Source organism: Sinocyclocheilus grahami, unplaced genomic scaffold (genome assembly GCF_001515645.1).
Source record: "Sinocyclocheilus grahami isolate Dianchi unplaced genomic scaffold, SAMN03320097.WGS_v1.1 scaffold224.1, whole genome shotgun sequence".
Taxonomy (NCBI): domain Eukaryota; kingdom Metazoa; phylum Chordata; class Actinopteri; order Cypriniformes; family Cyprinidae; genus Sinocyclocheilus; species Sinocyclocheilus grahami.
The window spans coordinates 246,177-261,253 of NW_015505403.1; the positions used below are offsets into that span (position 1 = coordinate 246,177).

The following is a 15,077-nucleotide window of genomic DNA, read 5'->3' on the forward strand; positions in this document are numbered from 1 at the left end:
TCACCATCTGTTCCCCCACTGGACTTTAGAGATGTAGCTATCAGAGAAAAAGCTCAAACCATGAGATTCAGTAGCAAATTTCAGCATGAAAAGCACATCACAAACATATCTGTACTTTATTGGTGGTGTTTACTATAGAACAAACCCTTAACCCCTTGTGAAAAAGAAGTACTGGTTAGCATGCTTTTATTATTACTGAAAAAACTGTAACAAGGGACCAATTCTCACTTTTAAATTAGCATGCCTATATTATTAACATATAGGCTGTTTATTAGTACTTATAAAGCACATATTCTGCATGACCATAGTCTACTCCTACCCAATACCTAAACTTAACAACTACCTTACTAACTATTAACAAGCAGCATATTAGGAATTTATTGAATCAAAAGTCATAATTAATTGTTTGTTAATAGTGAGAATTGGACCTTAAAATAAAGTGTGACCAAAAAAAAAAAGACTATACTTAAGTGTGAAATAAATATAAAGTTTTCAGACACTTAATTGCATGTTATTTGCAATTAAATGAAAAACGTATTATAATTAAATTTTATATTAAATGCAATTATCTGAACTTTAGAGTGCTTTTTTGACCCATTTAAATAGTACAACTTCAAATAGTCTTGCCTTTGAAATATGGTTGTGTACTTACACACATTTCTGGCAAACTAATATATATATATATATATATATATATATATATATATATATATATATATATATATATATATTTATTGAAGCTTTTACATAATGTATTAATATATATTTGTAATTACGCATCTGTAATTGAGTCGTAATTTAGTACATTTAAAATACCTTAACTTTAAACGTAATATTGAATAACACACTACAGGTAAAATTATAATCAAGTACTTTATATGTGCTTTAGTATGTAATTCTTGTGTAATTCTTTAAAGCACAACAACATATTATTTCAACATAATGATTTAATATATAACTTTTTAAAGTGTGCTTAAGAAACTTGTGTTTAAGAAACAGTCCTGAAAGTCTACTCTCTATATTATTATATTATATGCAAGATTATCTGTACAGTTTTTTTTAAATATACTTTTTATGATTTGAAATACACTGCAAGTGCATATTCAGTACAATTCTGCACACTTCTTTTTCACAAGCGAAGTATTAAACTTTGGTACATAATTCGTCCCTTATTTGATCAGATCATGTGACTTATTTTGCAGACCACACTGTTACTTTTCTAAGCAATCCAAATTAGGATTTTTTTATAGGATTGATGATAAAATGCTGAATAAAAAAAAAGAATTCTGAGAAACTGAGACTCTACCCTAAATTATGTATTATTTCTACTACATTTGCAGGATTGTTTTAGCATTTTTGGTGTATCGTGTACATGTTGCAATATAAAAAGCACTGACATGCATTTCCTTGTTTATTTTCCTTTGTCTAGAAATCGTTTTCTCTGGTGATCGAGGCTCTGGACCATGACAATGAAACATCAGAGGCAGGTATGATGATACGTGTGTGTCTGTGTGTGTGCGTGACTAAATAAAATAAAAATCCATGGATCATATGTGTCCTCACAGAAACGATTTGTAGCAATATAATAGCAGAGAGAAAGAAAGAATGAAAAGAAGAACATCGCCAGCAACAGACAGTCAATCCGTATTTACCCCTCATGCTGTCTTCTGGGGATTACAAGCGAACTGAGTAATGCACGGGGTCAGTCTCCATGACTCTTTCATTTCCTGTGTTGCTTTCTGATTGTTTCTTCTTATAATTGAAGAAAAGCTCCATGAATGGAAATATGTTGCTGGATTTTGCACACACACAATCACACGCACTGATTATGTTCTCATGCACAATAATGGTGGACTATTTAATGAATAAATTACACACATGTGCATGCTTCAGACAACATTGAGATACATTTTAATCACTTGGATATTGCCACTTCATCTTCATAAATAACCAAACTTAATTTGTTTCGCAAACATGCAGGCGCATCTACTTCTCTCATCTCCTCTTTTGGTCTTTCTCATAAACTTTCTGTCTTTTTTCTTGAATTCTTGTAATCTTTTAATGTAATTATCTCTTCGTTTCTCTTTTAAATCTCTCTGTTTCTCTTCTCTCTCTAAATCTCACATTCTCACTGCCCTCCAGCTCCTGTCATGTCTTTTCATTTGCTATACCCATCCCTTCTCTCGTTCATTGGATTTACAGCTCATCTCTGGTGAGGTGAGGCTTAGGTGGGCTGATCCGGGAGTTGAAATGACATGAGTTTGGAATTGTTGAGCCGTTTTTTTCCCTGCCAACTCTGGATTATAATACAGCCATGTATCTGAGTGCCAGATAGCTTTAACAAGCTTTAACAAAGTCTGTCCTGACACATTATGTCCTTGAAAAAGTCTTGAGAAAGAAAGGGCCAAGGACATGTGTTGTTCAGTTTCTCATTTATTTCATCATCTTCGAAACATCTTCTGTCCAGGGTTGTGCACCATTAAGAATTACATGAAGAATGACTTTAAATTGCAAGTCAATTTTTTTTAAATAAAAATTCTGGAAATAAAATACAGAATAACTGAGCAAACATGCCGGAGAATAGCACTTTGTATTTTTTATTCATATAAATAAAACGGGGTAACCCTCAAATAAATTCATATGACTGCTGAAAGTGTAATTTAATATATATACAGTATATATGGTATGTATTACCCATAAACATACAGTATTTTTATACAACATGAGCAGGGCCATCCTTTGGTCCCGTGCTTTGAGGGGGCCCCACAATTGAGAACGGACCAAGAGGAACCAACCCCAACCTCCACCCCCACCCCGGAACGCGATCACAAATGGACCAAGGGGGCCCCACTCCCTACCTCATAATTCCCTTGATCTATCTCTACTATAAAAACATCCTATAAGTTTCAGAACTCAAAACTTTCTTGTTAGTCTAAAAACAGCTTATATTGAAGCCAGTCTACCAACAATAAAAATGGCAGTTCATGACCTCTTTAAAGGTGACCTATTATGCCCTTTTTACAAGATGCTAAATAAGTCTCTGATGTCCCCAGAGTGTGTATGTGAAGTTTTAGCTCAAAATACCCTACAGATAGTTTTTTTATAGTTTGTTAAAATTGCCACTTTTAGAGTATGAGCCAAAACGCGCCGTTTTCGTGTCTTTCCCTTTAAATGCAAATGAGCTGGTGCTCCCGGAGTACTGTAGCAATACTGGTGCTGTCCTTTGCAAATAAACAGTCCACTATTAGTACGAGCATGTTATCTTTACAGAAAACGTACTCGGTTTAAAAGTCAGCCATCTGATTGCACTGTGCATAATAAATGCACGTTTATGAATCACACAGACAGGAGCACGGCGAGATAAAAATGACGAAATAGCTGGTCTCATGGTGCCATCGCATGCTATTACAAATTTTACCAGTCCCACTTGCAGTAGCGTGTTTAGTTTACCCACCATGCAAAGCACGAGGGGGGAACACGATAGGAAATACGATTTCTCCCACAATTGCAATTTCTCCCGAGTAGGAAGGAACAATGGCGCTGACTTTTGCCTTGTCCAAATACCCACACTTGCGGTCTTTGCACTTGACCACTTGACTACTTCTATGACAAATTTCCTGTATTTGGTCCAAGTGTTCAAGTGAGCATGAAGACCACAAGTGTGTAGAACTTTTCATTACCTGATAGGACACTTATAGTGTTGTAAAAATGCAAGTGTTTACAGAGCTTTATTTTTTTTTCAATACTTTGCATTTTAAAATCAACTTCTAAATGTCTGTTCAGTAGTCCCTATAACAGATGACAATTTAATTTTGTGGTGCTTCTAGTGATAAAAAGCAGTTGCAAATGTTGTACAAAATAATTATCACCACTACTCATTTGCACCAATAAAACATGCAACTCTTTATTTTACTACCAAATTATATGTAATATCTAATTATTATTAATATTTCACATACATTGGAATGGTTTCCGTGACCTCTCACGAGATCTCGGCAAAAAGTCTCACGATTTATTTCCACAACATGATGCATGATGGGATACACTAAGCCTCGAATACCGCTCCGAAGAGTGTGGATTTAGTGTGTTAAGGGCACTGCGCTCTGGCGTTTTTAAGATCTGGGACAGTCTTGCACACTTACTTCCTGTTGCGCGCACACGTGCTCTCAAGTGGCCAAGACCGCAAGTGTGGACCGCAATTTGGACAAGGCAATTGTATATCTCCGGTAATGGCGGACTGCTACTTCTCACTCAGGGCTGTGTTTATGCTATGAAGCTGGGTTTCTGTGTAAGGACGCCTGTGAGCCTGTACATCCGAACACAGAACAGGTGGCATGCCAGGATCGCTTCATTGTTCAAACGCAGAAAAACGCAAGGCACCCAGGGAGCTGTTGGGGGTTCAGTGCCTTGCTCAAGGGTCTCACCTCAGTCGTGGTATTGAAGGTGGAGAGAGCAATGAATATTCACTCCCCCCACCTACAATCCCTGCCGGACCTGAGACTCGAACCCGCAACCTTTGGGTTACAAGTCCGACTCGCTATCCATTAGGCCACGACTGCCCTAATTGTAATATGCACACATCCAAAAATGCTTTCAAACAGGTATGTGACCAAAAAAGGCACAAAAAAGCAAAATAATAAGTAAATAAGCCAAGTTACTTAATTGAACAAGTCACCACATTAAATTGTAATGGAGCACATGTAGCACTGTGCCAGAGTCTTATTTCTTTGCTTTGGTAATTATTAAACTTAGTTGAAATGTTTATTCAGTTAAAAAAGAATGTTAAAAAAAATCTGACAATAAATAGGAATAAATAACTATCAGCAAGTATCAACTTAAAATTAACATAAAGCAGGGGTGTCAAACTCAATTCCTAGAGGGCCCTGCAGAGTTTAGCTCCAACCCTAATTAAACACACCTGATCCAGCTAATCAGGTCCTTTAGACTTATTTGAAAACTACATGGTATGTGTGTTGGAGCAGGGTTGGAACTTGTTATTTTATGTGTAATAATTTTCTATTTTTAACTGTTTTAAATTCATTTTAAATCAATTTTTTAATCATTATAAAAGTTTTTAAATTTCTTGTTTTATTGTTGTGATTATTTTTTTATGATTATTTTACTTTCTTTTATGTAAAGCACTTTGAATTACCATTGTGTATGAAATGTGCTATATAAATAAACTTGCCTTGTCTTGAACTAAGCAGCAGGGCTGCGGCCCTCCAGGAACTGAGTTTGACACCCCTGATTTAAAGGGTTAGTTCACCCCAAAATTAAAATTCTGTCATTAATTACTCACCCTCATGTCGTTCCAAATTCATCTTCAGAACACAAATTAAGATATTTTTGATGGAATCTGAGAGCTGTCTGACCCTCCCATAGACAGCAATGCAACTGTAACGTTCCCAAGAAACGTAGTAAGGACATCGGTAAAACAGTCCATGTGACATCAGTGGCTTAACTTCAGTTTTGCAAAGCTATGAGAATACTTTTTGAATGCAAAGAAAACAAAAAATCGGATGCTGTCGGTTTAAATTCGTGGCGTATGTGCGGTATATGCGAGACGATTTGGTGATCCATCTGAAGTTGACCAATCAGAAGATGACAAAAACCATATAGTCTATAATAATTTTAGTTTAATTATACAGTTCTATTTTTTATTTGTTTTTCCGAATGTGCCAAATTTGCCGTTCAGCTTTATGAATGAATATGCCTGTTTTATTTCTGGAAAAACGAGCAGAAATTCAGAAATGACCTACTCCCTTGAGTTCTTTATGTAGAACAGAAAGTCCACGCTTTTCTCTGCTTTTCAGCCATTCTCTTTGCCCTGTCCTTTGTCTTCGTTTTTTTTTTTTGGACGTTACAAGCCGCCTGCCACAAAGAAAACTATTTTGTCCTCAGCATCCATATTTTTATGAATGGCGCGAAGCGTAATGCTTACGTCAGTTTGTAAAATCGTAGTAAATTCGTGTCGTGTGTGACTGCCTCCATACGATTTTCGGATAAACTTAATCGTGACATGTGCCAGAGCTCACGATGTTCCGACCTTCAGAATCGCACCGTGTACTCCCGCCTTAAGTGTATAAAACACTGACTACGCTGGTTAACGTAAACAGCGCTGATTACATTCTTGGGTACTCTCCAAAATAGCTGAAGACGTAACTCTGGGGAGAAAAATTATTGAATAAATTGTTATTTTGTTTTCTTTGTGCACAAAAAGTATTCTCGTAGCTTCGCAAAATTGAAGTTGAGCCACTGATGGACTGTCACATGGACTGCTTTACTGATGTCCTTACTACGTTTCTGGACCTGGGAACATTGCAGTTGTGTTGCTGTCTATTGGAGGGTCCGAGAATTTGTATTCAGATGATGAACGAAGGTCTCACGGGTTTGGAACGACATAAGGGTGAGTAATTAATGACAGAATTTTCATTTTGGGGTGAACTAACCCTTTAATCTAATTATATATATTTTGGATACTTTTGACTGTTAAATGTCTTTGAATTGCAATTCAGTTCTTTTTGGTCAGTCGAATGCAAATTCTAGCTCAGCATCCCATGTGACGGGACCAATTAAATGTTGCTTTACCCTGGTTCTGTACAGATATATATATATATATTTGCATATTCTCACACTGAATCCCAAAGCGTTTGTAGTTTTCATCCCTCTTGATCAATCATTTCTGGAATCATGTGATTGCGATGACCAAATGTTTAATAAAGGACCACAGTGTACCAAAGACAGTCTCACCGTCTCATATCATTGAGACACTCTCTAAATCCAAAATCACTGATCACAGGATTGAGAATGAGTGTTTAATTCCTTTCTTATGGGTTTGATGGATCTTGTGTGATAGTTATCTTACATCCCCGAGAGCGATCAGACTTATGTTCATGTAAATTCATGTGCCTTAACATGTCAGTGATAAACTGAGCTCAAGGTTTTCTGCATGAGTGCAGCTCTGCTGTAGTCATTTACATCTCTAATGGACTGTAGTAGAATGATATTTAAATGGACCACAGCAGTAATTACTGACTGTGCTTACACTGCAGTCCATTAACAGAAGAGGATGAGACAATCATGTCCAGATCTGTGTGTGTGAACCTGCCTTAAGGGTCCACATACTTTTTGGGGTCACTGTATGCGGTTGATGTGTTTAGTTTGATTGCGTGTGTGGGGTTGCTAAGGAAAACTTATCTATGTTTGAAAACCTTTACTCTTCGCTGTTTTCATTCCTTTGTTTTTAAGCCCAGATGATCTCATCCGTTAGGCCAGTTTTCTTTCTGTGAAATTGTCATGACAACAGAGTTTGTGAAGTTAAAATTAGATACAACACAAAGATCAACATTTTGATTCATGCGAATCTCATGATAACATGTAAACTACCAGTCAATTGTTTGGGGTCAGTAAGATTAAAAATAGGCTAATAATAATAAATAATACTTTTATTCAGCAAAGATACATTACATTTATCAAAAGTGACAGTAAAGGCATTTATAATGTTACAAAACTTATATTGCAAATAAATGCTGTTCTTTTGAATTTTCTAATAATCTGTCACCATATATCATGGTAATTCTGACAAACATATATTGGGGCTTAAAATATTAAGCAGCACAACTATTTTCAACATGGATGATAATAAGAAATATTTCTTAAGCAACAAATCAGCATATTAGAATGAATTCTGAAGGATCGTGTGAAACTGAAGACTGGATTAATGGCTGCTGAAAATAAATGAGTTTTTAAAATATAATAAAATACAAAACAGTTATTTTATATTGTAGTAATATTTTATAATATTATTGTTTTTACTGTATTTTTGATCAAATAAATGCCTTGGTGAGCATTAAGCAAATGCATTGATAAATCTTTCTGACTGCAAACTTTCAAATAGTAGTGTATAATGTTTAATATTTATAAGATGTTTTATTTATTTATTTTTATTTTTAAAACACCTGTGTTTCACATGTACTTCTACTGTAAGTGCTTTACTGCAACAGAAGTTTTAGCTTGCTTTAAAAAAAAACAAGGGGCATGTCAAACTAAGATGTCGATTTAAAAAAACAATCTTAAATGTATCAAACCCTGAACATTCCTTTAAGGTCCTTTTGCGAACACATATAATCTGATAGCTTTTCAATGGCCTTTTGGGGAGGACAAATATGAGAAAGATTTATGTATACTGTATACACATATATACAGTACATACATATACATTACTCTGTCTGTTGCCCCCTCAGGTAGGGAGGAATTAATAGAGCGAGTGCTGCTGTCCTCCATGCTGAACCCAGGTGAGCAGTGGCAGTCCTTCCGGCATCATGGCCGCACATTCACTCTGGAATACCGCCTGCGATTCCGCTGTGACACCAATTACTACGGCCCACTCTGCAACAAACTCTGCCGAGCACGAGATGACTTTTTTGGCCATTTCGACTGTGATTCTTCTGGTACTAAGGTGTGTAAGGAGGGCTGGACTGGAGCAGAGTGCAGACAGGGTGAGTGGCTCCAGCACATTGTCTTTAAATACTGTGGTCTTCAAGCTATTCACACACAAACATAACAACTGATTATTGTTTAAGCCCCGCCCACACTGGTTGCTCACTCATCAGACAAGCTTTACAGAATGTGGTTTAATGTTGTTTAAACAATGTAATTTTCAGTAAAGCAAGGTCATGAAGTGAACCAGATTCATTTTTCTATTATATTCTATGTTATATTACAAATCTAGGTTAAATTCAAATTAATACAAATCATTATTATTATATTATATTATATTATAATGCAAATGTACAGTAGGTGTTCTTAAAGTTCCCCTAATATGGGTTATGAAAGGTTCATATTTTGGTTTTGGGAGTCCCCAACAACAGGTTGACATGCGTGCAAGGTCAAAAAACACTTTCATTGTCTTATAATATGCATTTATTTTTACCTTATTTGCTCAACGACTCCCAAACGATTCATTTAACAATTCATTTTTCCAAACCCCTCCTTTGCGTGACACTAATCTGCGGTGATTGGTCCAATTGGTCTCATTTTCATTTCATCATGCCTGTAATGCCTGATAAAGCAGCGTTTGTGAGCACAGTGCTGCTTTGTGTACAGCGTTACCAGGGAAACCGCTATTAAGTGGCACCTAGTGGCAAAGAATCAATTTGCATTTTCATTCAGACCAACGCGAAAAGACCAACAAATGGGCGGGCAATATGCTAATGTTTCATGTTGACGTCAACATGAAACAGCTTGGGATTTGTTTAATAACGACTCATTTCAATGATTCAGAGTCGACTCTTGCTTTTGAGAGACAATAACTTTATACACGGTGCACTTTCAGATTTAAAACTTAGCAGGATGTTTTCATTCACTCAGAACTGTGTTGCACACCGCATGAAAGGTAATTTTCAAAAATCCATAAAAGGGGAACTTTAAGTCTCGCAGATTTTAAAGATAAAACATGTTCGGCACTTACTCTGTCCTTGTATGAAAATTTGACTACAGGATTATTTATTCACATGCTTTCCAACATTCCATTTAGGCCAAATCCGTTTTCCAGCAGAGAGTAACTTAAGGGAGAGAGAAATGTCTCCCCTGAGATGATCAAGGAAGAGCCCATATTACTACCATACCCAAAGTCAAAACATTTAGCAAGCACTATGTTAACAATAGTTGAGTAAGAGGAGCATCACATCATGACATGTTGCATTTGGCAATAAATTATGTGTCCATTTTAAAGTATTTGTCTAATTCATTTATGCATGTTTTGAAAATGTTCCTCTGCACTTTTAAGATGTCTGTAGTGAATAATTTTGATCATCATATCATTAATCTAAATCAATCATCTGTATGCATGTATGGTTATCCTTGTAGCGGTGTGTAAGCAGGGATGTCACTTGGAACACGGCTCCTGCGATCTGCCTGGAGATTGCAAGTGAGTCTGTCCAGGTTTCAGAAATATCACACCCTCTCTACAAGCTCCACCGAGCGCTGATGCATGCCATATTCAGCACCTACTTGCTTTTGTTTGTGTCTTTTTCTCACTTCCTTGTCTGCTGTAACCAATTTCTCTCTCTGTAGATGTCATTATGGCTGGAAGGGTGATCTGTGCGATGAGTGTGAGACGTTTCCTGGGTGTGATCACGGCACTTGCACTGAACCCTGGAAGTGTGTTTGTGACACAAATTGGGGCGGCCTGCTCTGTGACAAAGGTGAGATGACAAGGAAATATGCTGGTGGGTGTGTGTGTGCAAAAATGACTGTTCTTATTACTAGGGCCATCAATCAGTTTTAAATATTTACTTGTGATTAATCTCATCATTTAACTTTCTATCTTACGTGTACCACAATGAGTTGCTTTTAAAGGAAAAAAAAATATGTGGATGACCTTGTTGTCCTTAGCTGTAGCTGTAATATATGCGCATATTTAAGGACTGCAGACAAAAGCAGATTTCCACACTTTTCTCACACCCTGTTCACAATGGAAGAGATGATGCTTTACACAGAGTTCACTTAACACAGACCAACAGCTGTAAGCTTGATGACAGCAGTGATTTATTTTTAAAAGAAACAGTAAAAAATGTACTTGTGTAAGCATTATTAAAATGTTTGTACAACTGTGACTGATTACCAACAAAAGATTATTTAAATTAGTAGGCCAAAGACCCAAAATGTCACAAGATGGTTCAATTTGACAGTCAGAAATAATTTAAATATACAGTACACTATACCTTTCAAAAGTTTTGGGTTTTACATTTTTTTAAAGAAATCTCTTATGCTCAGCAAGGCTGCATTTATTTGATCAAAAATAAAACTGTAATATTGTGAAATATTACTATTCAAAATTACTGTTTTCTATTTTAACACATTTTAGAAATCTGAATTTTCAGCAGTCATTACTCCAGTCTAATATACTGATATGCAAACATTTCTTATTATGATCAGTTGAACACAGTTGTGTTGCTTAATATTGTTGTGGAAACTGTGAATTTTAGGATTCTTTGATGAATAGGAAGTTTAAAAGAACAGTATTTGGAACAGAAATCTATTTTTTTAACATTCTAAATGTCTTTACTGTCACTTTTGACAAATTTAATGCATCCTTGCTGAATAAAAGTATTAATTTCTTTCTTTCTCTCTTTCAAAACAAAACGTAAAAAACAAAACTTACTGTTCCCAAACTTTTATAATGAATAAAACTGTTAGGGAAAAATACCTATGATATTTATAAAAGTTTATTTGAGACAGGTGGCAGGTTTAAAAAAAAGTGTCTGGAGTAGCCCTGCAACTCATCAGAAATACTACCTGACAGATGTTAATAGGAAAACACTTTATTTTATCAGAAATGTTGTCTGCCTGTCAATCATTTTGTGCTGGATTTCTGACAACATTTGTCATGTCTTTGCAGGGCAGGGTTTTGGAGAGAGGTTGAAAATGAAATGGTTATGTCATATAAAAAAATCAATGGCATTAATAAAATGAAAAGCGGACAACATATTTTATCACACATGCCCACAAATTCTGAATCATTAGATTGATTGATTCCAAGACATGCTAACTGCTTACTGAGTAAGCAACGTTTGTGTAAATAGATCCAGATTAGCTGATATGAACCCACACGTGGGGTTTCGTCAGGGCTTTGTAGAGGTGTAAGCCGATAGTCTTGGGTAAACAGAACGTGAGCCGTGAGGTGGAGGCTAAAACAGGCTCTTGCCATTCAGTGGTTGTGTGAATGGTACTGTCACACCCTCACACAGACATAAATATATATATATATATATATACACACACACACACACACGAAGGACTAAACCTATGCAGACAGATGAATCGAGGTCATAAAACTGTAGATACTAGCTTGATCTCAATTGCTTTCACAAACACGCACGCACGCACACACACACACACACACACACACATTTCCTCTAAACTCAGATCGCAGGAGCCAATATGCAGGCTGCATAATTTTCCGTCATAGCACTGGTTTTAATTTGTGTCTATTTGTATGTTGTGGTTATAATTATTCCAGTTAAGCATGCTTGTTTGTTGTGGGTAAATCTTCAGGAAACAATCCATTTGAGTTTAACTCATCCCTTCAAGCATGACCTCGTAGGAATTCTTGGTTAGATTTTGTATGATTTATAAAGTAAACTACACTTAAACAAAGTCTGAGACGTCAAATTCAATTTGTGTCTAGACCAAACTGGCATTTTGTGTAACCCCATGAGTCTGAGCTTGAAATTATTGTTTAGAAAATCCTTTTCCTACAAGCAACAGTTCTCAGTGGTACATGTTCATTTTAGGGACATATGGATGGAAAGAGGGGTGAAAGTGCAGGTCACATGTGTTCTTATTACAGATGATGGTATATTGTAGTGCTGGAAGTGGTGGCATGTGGATCAGGATTGGATCCCATCAGTTTTCACATAGCTTAGTACTTTGTGAGTCAGTTTTAAATTTAATGATTTTTCTTACAAATCATTTAATACTGATTTGTATGTGTTTGCGTGCAGGGCCGTTTCTAGGCATAGGCGGTCACCTAGGGCGCCACCAGCTGAAGGGGCGCCAATGAGCGCACATACTAGCACTTTTAGCAGGGTTGTGATAAAGAGTGGCACAGTCACCCTGAAATATGACTGCCGCCCCCACTGGATCCCCCATTATTGGGCTAGAGTACTGTCAATCTGACGATGCCTGTATGCCACTAGATCAGAGTGCTGTCAATTACTCCCTGATTGTTGCATGCAAAGTTTGCATTTGGAGCGCTCAACAATGCCATTAGATCAGTGGGCTCGGTCAGTGCTTTGGCAAGGTAACACTTTTTTTGGCCAAAGTTTGTTGGAGGGCTGTTTATTTTTCTTTTTTGCTGCAAGGAAAAATTAAATGATGATACATTTGCATTGGTTTTGTCCTTACCACTATTTAGTTTTTTATTTCTTAAGTCAACATGAAACAACCCAGTGAATTACCATAATGTGACATTTGGTGAAACAAGAAAAAATGTGTGACGAGACTTGATTTTATCCATCAGGAATTGATTGGATCATGGAAAATGGACGTTTAATACAAAATTTTGCAGTCACCACTGTACTGGTTGAGAGTAAAGTGGCTCTGCTGGTAAAGCAAATAATAAGTGTGTTCCATAGTCTAATTCTTGCTATTCGTAACACAAAACAACACTACACTACACAACTAGGATTCTCATGACATACATTTTAGTGAAACATTGCCAGTTACATCATTTTAGCATGGCAAAATACTATTACTATTACTATAGAAAACTATACAGTACAGTGTTCAACTCATGTGAGTGTACACCACTCAGATAAACCCTTTACAACAGCACTATTTATTTCTTAATGCATACAATGTTTTATATTAGCACCAATACAATTGAATGCACTTTTCAGAAAGGTTAATTTTGATTTAGTGTTGACTTGACTTTGCCTTTTTAAAACACATCAATTTCAAGATAATAAATTGTCAGATTTTCCTAACCGCAAAAACATCTCTTTCTCTTTTGCATACAGATCTGAATTATTGTGGTAACCATCATCCATGCAAGGACAGTGGTACATGTACCAACACTGAACCCAACGAGTATCTGTGTGTGTGCCAGGAGGGTTTCCGTGGCCGCAATTGCGACATCGGTGAGATGACTCTATAAAACACAACCATAAAGTCTGTCAACCCTGACAGCCTATTACAAGCACACCTCAAAGATGTGCTGTGCGAGAATATGCAATGAAATCTGCAGAATGTTGTCACTCCTAGATGAAGCACGGCATGTTATAAGCTCTTATTTTTCACTGTGCCACCCTGCATGAGTCTGACCAATTATCTCCTCGGTAATGATAATTTTAGTCTGTATTAACGTGATCTCTGATGTAGCTCTGTGAGGTGTTGATAAGAGATAAATTTACAGCAAAACTGCTCTGGAGTTTGAAGCATCAAACCAAGAATCACTGTAAGATGACAAATACAGATAACAACAGCTTAAAATACGCACTCTTATGTTCAATGTTGAAGTGAGTCATTTCTGCTCCAAACAAATTAGAGCTATACAGTAAGCACTTTTGATACAGGTGGTGATAGCACAGGATATAAGACACAGATGTGTATCATTTCCTCTGATTCCCTTAACAGTGGAGCATGCCTGTCTCTCCTCTCCATGTGAGAATGGTGGAACATGTGTTGAAGACCCAACTGGCTTTAGCTGCGTGTGTGCGCAGGGCTGGACAGGACCTTCCTGTGCCTCCGGTAGTTAAGCATATAAACGCACACACACCTGCACAGACTGCAATCAGCACCAATCAAATGCAGCTGCTATTTCCTGTACTGCTGCAGCCAATTTTAGTCAGATCTACACCAAAATAATGCTCCTTAACTGCAGCACAAACAATCAGCAATCATACACACGCACATCTAGGATGCAGAGGTGATAATGTGTCTCAGAGATCAGGCTGTAGGAGCTCCTCAGGTCTGAGGACATTGGTTAACTGTTTTAAGGCCAGTGCAGTGTTTTTACAGGGTCTTGTCAGTTTAGGCAGGGCCTAATTCATTAAGTGAATTAGGGCTGACACTAATACCCCCCAAAAATGGCCTGTTTTTAAACTGATGGAACCATATATTTTTTAGACTCACTAGTATAGTGGTAAATATTTTGTTTGGCATGCAAGTAGACCTGGGTTTAAATTGCAATCTGATAAATGCATTTAAAAAAGTAAACCTGTTTATTGAAAAGATTTGGACATTTTCAAAAATGTTTGTTTGGGATAAAGTCATGCTAGTTTTGGTTGCATTTAGAGCAGATACATGATAGACATTTCAGTTTAAAACAAAATAGTTTTAGAATGTGGGATTCAAAGGAACTGACTCAGAAGTGATTTAGATGTTAACTTGTTTCTTCTGTCACAACGTCTTAAACTTTTTTAAAACAATAACCAAGCAAATTATCCAAGACATATTAAGGGCAAGAAAGATGGGAAGACAGACAGACAGACAGATAGACGGATGGATGGATGGATGGATGGATGGATAGATAGATAGATAGATAGATAGATAGATAGATAGATAGATAGATA

The 15,077-nt window shown here is 36.6% G+C and overlaps 1 protein-coding gene across 1 annotated transcript in view; it reads left to right on the plus strand.

Moving 5' to 3' along the window:
* The window catches only part of LOC107596890 (protein jagged-1b-like), a 70,979-nt gene that overhangs the window by 50,288 nt on the left and 5,614 nt on the right, over positions 1-15,077 (plus strand). The window contains exons 4-9 of the mRNA XM_016287749.1: positions 1,430-1,487; positions 8,244-8,498; positions 9,868-9,928; positions 10,075-10,205; positions 13,524-13,643; positions 14,140-14,253. Coding sequence (XP_016143235.1) covers positions 1,430-1,487; positions 8,244-8,498; positions 9,868-9,928; positions 10,075-10,205; positions 13,524-13,643; positions 14,140-14,253 — 739 coding nt within the window. The remainder of the gene's footprint in view (positions 1-1,429; positions 1,488-8,243; positions 8,499-9,867; positions 9,929-10,074; positions 10,206-13,523; positions 13,644-14,139; positions 14,254-15,077) is intronic.